The sequence below is a fragment of the Hydra vulgaris genome, chromosome 03 (assembly GCF_038396675.1).
Source record: "Hydra vulgaris chromosome 03, alternate assembly HydraT2T_AEP".
NCBI classification, from domain to species: Eukaryota; Metazoa; Cnidaria; class Hydrozoa; order Anthoathecata; family Hydridae; genus Hydra; species Hydra vulgaris.
In genome coordinates, this window is record NC_088922.1 from 7,676,516 (window position 1) to 7,684,809 (window position 8,294).

The 8,294-nt window shown below is 30.3% G+C and overlaps 1 protein-coding gene across 1 annotated transcript; it reads right to left on the minus strand.

The window, feature by feature from the left end:
* Window positions 1–7,552: 7,552 nt before the first annotated feature.
* LOC136078426 (uncharacterized) lies at window positions 7,553–8,294 on the minus strand. Its single transcript, XM_065794200.1, has 2 exons — window positions 8,100–8,294; window positions 7,553–7,978 (listed from the first exon to the last, which is right to left on the minus strand). Exons 1-2 carry the CDS (start codon window positions 8,292–8,294, stop codon window positions 7,553–7,555), a joined length of 621 nt encoding a protein of 206 aa, XP_065650272.1.

The window sequence follows — 8,294 nt, forward strand, 5'->3', positions numbered from 1 at the left end:
GAAAAAAGAATCTATTTATGATTTACGTGTTGCTTATACATTAAATATATAAATTAAATAGAATTATATTTCAATTTCTATATTTCATGTTACTTTTTTTAATTTTATGAAATATTTTTGATTGCCTATGCCCAAAATTATTTATAATTTACCAATAAGCAATTTTTTTTTTATCTCCGTTCTTTATTCTTTATAGTTCGAAAGACGGATAAGAGTCTTCTTTTAATTTGTTTAGTTGTTTAAAGATTAATACTTTTAAAATATAAACCTAACATTATCACTTACATTTTATGTATCAGCACCGATGAAGTCAACTTCTACTTTAGCCTTCCAATACTGCCAAAGATTGAATGCCCTTATAAGTGGCGGGGTACATACCGTAACAGTTGCTCTGATAAAGATACTTACAAGTTGGATTTGTCAAAGTTTTCAAAGAAAGTTTTGTGTGCGCATTTCTCAGTTGAATCAGTAAATGTCTAAGTCATTTATTGCAGACTGCGGAGTGATTTGTAGTCTATACCTGCTAGATATAAAAAAAGGAATCTAAATTTCACTCTCTAAAATTGTTTTAATTTTTTATTATTGTGCTTTTGTTTTATAATTTTCCTAAAACGTTTTAGGCTTGTATGCTTTTTCCCAAAGCATACAAGCCTAAAAAATCGATATATGATTTCAAAAACAGCTTGATTATCCAAATCGTGGTGGTGAAGTGTATTGCGCTTTAAACTACATATGACTTTTGCCGAAGCTTCGGCTTCGGCAAAGTAGCTTCGGCCGAAGCTTCGGCGTCGGCCAAGTGATGAAAGAGATGAAGAAGTTGTTCAGGAAAATCACATTTTAAATCAAAACATGATTTCAAAGAATGGTGAGGAAATTTGGAGTAAACTTCCATGCGTAGATGCTGCTCAGCCACGTGCACACAAGATTATTTGACAACCAACTGGCCCAACAAGGTTTGCAGCTCAGGTTTGCGGCCAAAGTGTGGATGCTGCCTTTAAACTCTTTATAACACCAGAAATGATTAGAATTATTGTCAACTGCACTAATGCTGAAGCTCATAGAATAAGACTAGAAGGATGGGTTGACACGACAGTAAATGAACTTTATGAGTTTATTGGAGTTCTTTTTCTAGCTGGAGTGTTCCATTCTAAAAACCAAAGAATAAAAGAACTTTGGAGTAGATTAGATGGTAAACCAATATTTTCGGCTTCAATGCAAAGAGATCGATTTGTTAACTTGCGACAATGCATTCGATTTAATGAGAGAGAAACAAGAAATCAAAGACGGTTTGAAGACAAATTTGCACCTTTAAGAAATATAATGGAAATGTTTATCATTTATTGATAAACAACTACAGCAAGAGTAAGAGCAACTACAATCCAAGTGCATATCTTACTGTCGATGAGCAACTAGTTACATTTAGGGGACGTTGTCCATTTAAGATGTTTATACCTACTAAGCCAGGAAAGTATGGAATGAAGATATGGATATTATGTGATGCTGAAACCTCTTACTGCATAAACTTGCAACTGTATATTGGTAGAGTAAATGGAGTACGTGATGTTGGACAAGGTACACGAGTAGTTCTTGAACTAACTGATCATTTAAATGGAAGTGGTAGACACATAACATCTGATAATTTTTTTACAAACATTCATCTTGTACGTGCATTGCTAGGACGTAAAGTGACATACAATAACACCATTAAAAAAAATAAAGGAGAAATACCAAAACTTATCAATTCAGCCAAATTATAAAAATGGGGCTTCTCATAGAAGAAGAGAATTTTTAAAAGAATTATCAAAAAGTCTTATTAAAAAATTTGATGCAAATGACAATCTTCCACAAATAGTTGCAAATAATAATCTTCGCCAAGTAATTGCACAAAATAACCTATTAAATCAAGGTCAACCAATTCAAGAGCAGCACATAAAAAGATGCTATATGTGTCCTCGTGTTCATGACAGAAAAACCCGTCTACAATGTGCATCATGTAGCCATTCTGTTTGCAAGGCTCATAGCAAAATTGTTTGCAATAGTTGCCTTATATAGAAGATATATTTTGTTTTTATTTGAATAAATTGTATCAAATATCACTTTTATTTAAAAAAACATTGAGAAAATTGATATTTCTGTTAAAAACACGCATTTTAATTTAAAAAGTTCAACATATTTTGTATAAAAACCTATATTTTTAGTTGGGGTAGTTTAATTTATCTAACCTTAACGTAACTTTTTTTTCCCGTCTTTTAAGGGTTAAAAGTGTATATCTATGCCAATGCTTGACATTGGGACTAAGGATATACATAAAACACTTTAAATCTTTGAATCATGTAATATTAGATATTAGCTGTCGACAATCATTTAGGAATGCCACCTTTAGATCTTGAAGATTATTCAATATTATGTTACCGTTCACTTCATCAAACCATCCTTTATGATAGCCATTTCTAAGAATGTATTTTCCAGACAGCCACTCATTAAAGTTTTGTCAGAGAGTAAAAACTAGGTCGCCGAGAACAATTATAAAACCCATAAATATATGTAATGATGATAAAGTCATTACATATATTTATTTTGTTTATAAGTCTAACTTCTGAATCTTCATCAAGATGAATAAGCCTCCATTGTATAACATTTTTATACAGCTGTTCTATTTATTTTTTTTTGTCTCCTGCTGCCTTAAACTCCGAAAGATGAAGAACAAGGCTTCCAAATGTTCTTAGAGTTCCTGCATTTGTAGGAACTCTAAGAACGTTTGGAAGCCTTTTCACTTTCACACTATAAACATGCATAGTTGCCACCATGGCCAGATGAGCCCATAATCATGTTAGCCAACTTTAAATCTTAGGCAATATGAAAACCGAGGCTATTTAACTCGATAATATTTAAAATTTGTTTTAAATTCTGATATGTTTCAGGAACATCTTCAGCAATAGCAATAAACTGTATACTTTGCACACCAGACCATACAATGGTATTATAAGGATTCAACGCTCTCTCACTTATAATGCTCATAACAAAATCTGAAAAATCTTTTACAAAAACCAGGTTTCTATTAACCTTTTTATCCCCTACTTCAAATTTCATGGACCGAACACTGTAAGAATTTTTCACAGTTAATTCAAGATCTGACTGTAATTTTGATACTTTTGACTGATCAACTCTCTTTCCTGTGGCCTTGTTATAAGTAGAAATCAGTTTTATAATTCCTCTGTTTGGAAGATCAAGATTTATTCGAACGTTCTTGAATGTTTCAAATAAGATTTGTTGGATTTGATTTCTGTTTCTTTTGTTTTCAGGACGTCCAACTCTTATTATCAGAAGATTTCCGCAGGTGTCTGAATAAAATAGATCACCTGAATTTACTTGTTTTATGTTCATTTTTTCCTTAATCATTGAAGAAGTTACCTGCTCTGCACTGTGCATACTTGTTTTAATGCCAATGGTGTAGGGTTTTTTACAGCTGTTGATTTGCAGCATTTGTGCTCTAAGCCACGACCTAAATTTATATTGTTGATGATAATTTGACTATACCAAAATCATGTAATATTCAAAAACTTTCTATAAATATTACCTATTATTGACTAAAATTTAGAGCAGATCTTAAATATGTTTTCTGGAAAGGTGGAAAAGCTCTTATCAATTTCAATTGTAATAATGTCAGACTTGCGCTTCTTGGAAAACCAATCAATCTAAATAATAACTATTCAGAATTAATATTTGATCTTTTTATGACAGAATTGACATTTGAACATCTTTATATTTAAGCCGATATTTTAAAACTATTTTAACAGATTAAATTAAACCTAACCTTTTCTTTTTTCTGTGTCCATCTGCGGTTTCTTTATTTTTGCTAGTATGTACAAGTTACTTTTGCAATTTCCACAAATTGAAGAAGGATAGGCTGGTGAATTTCTTTCACGTATCCAGAGTATAGATATGCTGTACACGTTTTTCAATAGTATCTTAGAATGCAATAAGACTCTTTTTAGCTTTTTTTTACTAGCAAACACAACATTAACTATTTATATTCATTTTTTATTTGCTAAGATTATAACAATGTCATGAGTATTATAACACAAATTTTTAGGATATAGAAAGTTTATTAAACCAATCAATAAATTTAAGTTTTAAAGCATTTCACGCCAAAAATTATTTAAACAAGATTTGATGCAACATTTTGTAAAAACCATAAGTACTTCGTATTTTTACTCCTTACTGGTAAAATTGATAAAAAGTAAGACCCCTTTTTTATATTTTGGGCAATATGGTATCAAGTCATCATTTGGTATAAAGAAAAGTCAAACAACATCTTGGTACCTTACAAGGATCGCAACGCATATTTTTTTCTGGAGGAGGTGGTGGGAGGGGGTGTAAACAAAGTATTTAAATATGTTTTATATTAGATTTATATTTTATAGTAAAAATCTGGCAAGTTGGGGTCGAAGCCAATAGCCTGTTTCATTTTCAATTTTCTAATAAATATCTATATGATGGCATATATATTTTTTTAAGTTGGAAAAAGTACAACCTGAAGGTTTATTTATGACACAGTGCATTAGATATTTACTTAATATTAGTAATATCACTATTTGTAAAGAACTTTAAAATATAACCACCAACTACTTCAGAAATATATTGATCGATTATATATTAGGGGTGTTTCGATGCCTACTTTTGCCAGATGCCGATTGATACAGGCTAATGCATTGGCATCAGTTATAAATTTGATTTTTTTACGCTTTTCTTTTTTTATAAATAGGTAAAGGAGCCCTTTATGATAAAAAATTGTTCAAAAAATATTCTGACAGGTTTAGTGGTTGCAGATATGTCTATAAGTTTTCATTTATTGAATATATATATATATATATATATATATATATATATATATATATATATATATATATATACATAATATATATATATATATATATATATATATATATATATATATATATATATATATATATATATAATATATATAAATATATTATATATACTATAATATATATAATATATTTATATAAACATTTCAGATAATGGAGTTGTTTTGGAAACATTTCTTTAATCAATAATACTTACTAGTTTTGTAAAGAAAATCAGTTTAACCGATTTTTTTTGACAACCGAAGTTGTCTTTTGACATGTGTAAGGCAGATAACAAACAGACTTCAATCAAAGTTTAATTTGGTTGGTTCGAAGGGAAAAGTAACATCTAGTCATCTAGATCTGTTCATCTAGTCGACTTTTGAACATGTTCACCGAAGTCGCGTCAGTTACTATTTGCGGTAGGGTATTCCACTGCAAAACAACACGGTTTAAGAGGAACTTCTTTCTTGGCATGCAATTAGGTTCTCTTTGCTGGGCAAGTTTTTGATTATGGCCATGCATAATATACTTTGATGACAAAGGATGATTGAATGGTACGTGAAAGTTTATTTCATCAATTTCACGCATTAAATTGAACATCAGGATTAAATCACCTCTTATTCTTCTTTGTTGAAGTGTTGTAAGACCTAACATGACTCTCCGCTGGTCGGCGGTGCAATGCCTCATCTCAGAAATGGTTTTTGTAGCACGATTTGAACTTTATCTAGCGCTTCTATATCTGCCCGTTGGTACGGTGACCATGGTTGGGTAGCGTACTCTAGGTGAGGACGAACATAGATGGTATTCAGTTCTTTTCACAGTGAAAAACTACGGCTGCGAAAAGTTTTTTTAGCCTCCCTAAGGAGCGGTTAGCATTCACCACAGCTGCTGAAACTTGAGCATTAAGTTTAACATCATCTTATAAATATATATATATATATATATATATATATATATATATATATATATATATATATATATATATATATATATATATATATATATATATATATATATATATATATATATATATATATATATATATATATATATATATATATATATATATATATATATATATATATATATATATATATATATATATATATATATATATATATATATATATATATATATATATATATATATTTTGCCGTTTGACAATTATCTATGCCGTTTTACAATATCTAAGTAAATAAATAAAAATTTACATGACAGGAGCAAAAAGGAGACTATAGTTATCTTATCACTAAACCCCGTAATATATACCATCCATTGCAGAGCTTTTAAAAAACATGTAAGATAATACAAAATTTTTTAAATATTAATTAAGTTTAAAAAAAAAAAAAGATAACAAAAACAAAAAGATAAAAAGTGAATTCACACACTCACATATCACAAACTGACATGCCAAAACAATTAGGGGTACTTTTTACATAAGATTTCAAGAATATAAAGTGTAAACTTTTTTACATCCTCGGTAATAAACAAATGATAAAACTAAATCGTGTAAAAATTTATAATAGAATTTTTTTTCTTTTTTTTTATATATATACATATATATAATTAATAAATAGATTCATAATTGTATAAATCAAATCATAAGAGTGTTCTTATTTAACGCCTTAGAAGAAATTTAATTCATTGTCGTTTAGTAGAAAAGTTTGCCTAAGTTTTGTTTTAAATTGGTTAAGCGAAGAGAGTGTTTTAAGACCATTCTTTAAAAGTGTATTCCATAATTTAGGTCCTCGATTTGTAATTAAGTATTTAGTGGCTGAATAATAGGATTTGGATTGACTAAATTTATTTTTTGAAAATCTTGTGCTGTATATATGATTTATTTTTTTAAATATTGAGTAAAATAAAGGCGGTGCCGTTTTTTTATCAAGTTTAAACATAAATATAAGAATTTGATCAAGATTTATTTTGAAAACATAATTAATATATTGAGTTTAATAAAAATTATTTTTGTAGGGGAGAGTTGACCTTCATTTGTAATAATGCTAATGCATGTTTTTGTTTGCAGAGAAGTTTATTTATTTTTGTAACGTTGGTGCTGTACCAAGCAATATTTGCATAGTTTAGGTAACAATGTATAAATGAAAAGTATATGTATTTCAAACAAGATTGGTTTAAAAACTGTTTAGCTTTATACAGTATACCAGTATTTTTCGAAATATTATTCTCAATTACATTTTTATGTTCTCTCCAATTAATATTTTCATCTAGAATTATGCCCAAGAATTTTAAAGATATTTCCCTTTTTATTAAATTATTATTAGATCATCTGAGATAAGAACTCCAAGATCTCGCTCTGAATGGGTAACTTCAATTGCAAGTGGCAGGCCGTCTGGTACTGGCATGAAATAGTCTCGTTTTGATACTCTTTTTCCTCGGCCAGTATGCACGATTTTACACTTTTCAGTATTAAATGTCATAAACTAGCAATGTGACCATTCAATGGTTTTGCTTAAGTCTGCTTGCAGGCTCTCCGCGTCCCGGTCAGATTTTATGACGCCAATAATTTTGTTGTCATCAGCGTAGAGTTTGATCTGGTGTTCCAACTTCTCAGGAAGATCATTAATGTACAGAACAAACAGTAATGAACATAAGACCAAACCTTGTGGTACGCCACTAATAACGTTTTTCCAATCTGAAGTACGCTCTCCAATTATGACTCTCTACTGCCTTCCTGAGAGCCATGCTTTAATCCATGCGTGAAGCTCCTCTTTGATTCCGTAGTTTTGAATTGTTTGGAGAAGTCTGTTGCGTGGAACTTTGTTGAAGGCTTTTGCCAGATCCGTGAAGATTACGTTTGCAGCGCATCCCTGAAACATAGCTTCTGTTAAAAGATCAAGTGTTTCCAGAAGGTTTGTCATGCACAACTTTTTGTAAACGAAACCGTGTTGGTTTTTTGATATAAGACTGTTTATAATACAATAATTTAAAATCTTATCTCGAACGAAACGCTCCATAACTTCACAAGAGATACCAGTGAGTGATATTGGTCTGTAATTAGATGTTTTTAGTTTGGAGCCTTTCTTAAATATCGGAGTTACATTTGAGCACTTCCAGTTGTTTGGCACCTCACCTTTAGAAAGTGAAGCCTGAAAAAAATAAGGTAAGTGGAACGAATAATACTGCTGCATACATTTTGAATAGCCTTGGATAGACGCCGTCGATGCCTATTGTCTTGTTCCCGCCAAGGTTTTCAAGTCTTTTCTGTACTTCATCACGTGCAATTAACTGCGTTGTACATGTTACTTCCGTACTGGGTTTGAAATCTGGCATCGGACCTTGCGGCTCGATCACAAAAACCGATTGAAAGTAGTCATTTAAAGTTCTACATATTTCCTCCTTATCAACTGTGCTTTCACCTGTACTGTCCTCTAAAACTCGTATTTGGTGTTTAACTTTTTGCAT

Excerpts from the sequence above, each read along its gene's own strand:
- LOC136078426 (XM_065794200.1), bottom strand. The coding sequence starts at position 8,294 with ATGCAAAAAGTTAAACACCAAATACGAGTTTTAGAGGACAGTACAGGT. Across the intron at positions 7,979-8,099 it reads AGTTAATTGCACGTGATGAA|GCTTCACTTTCTAAAGGTGA; the intron begins GTACAGAAAAGA and ends TATTTTTTTCAG.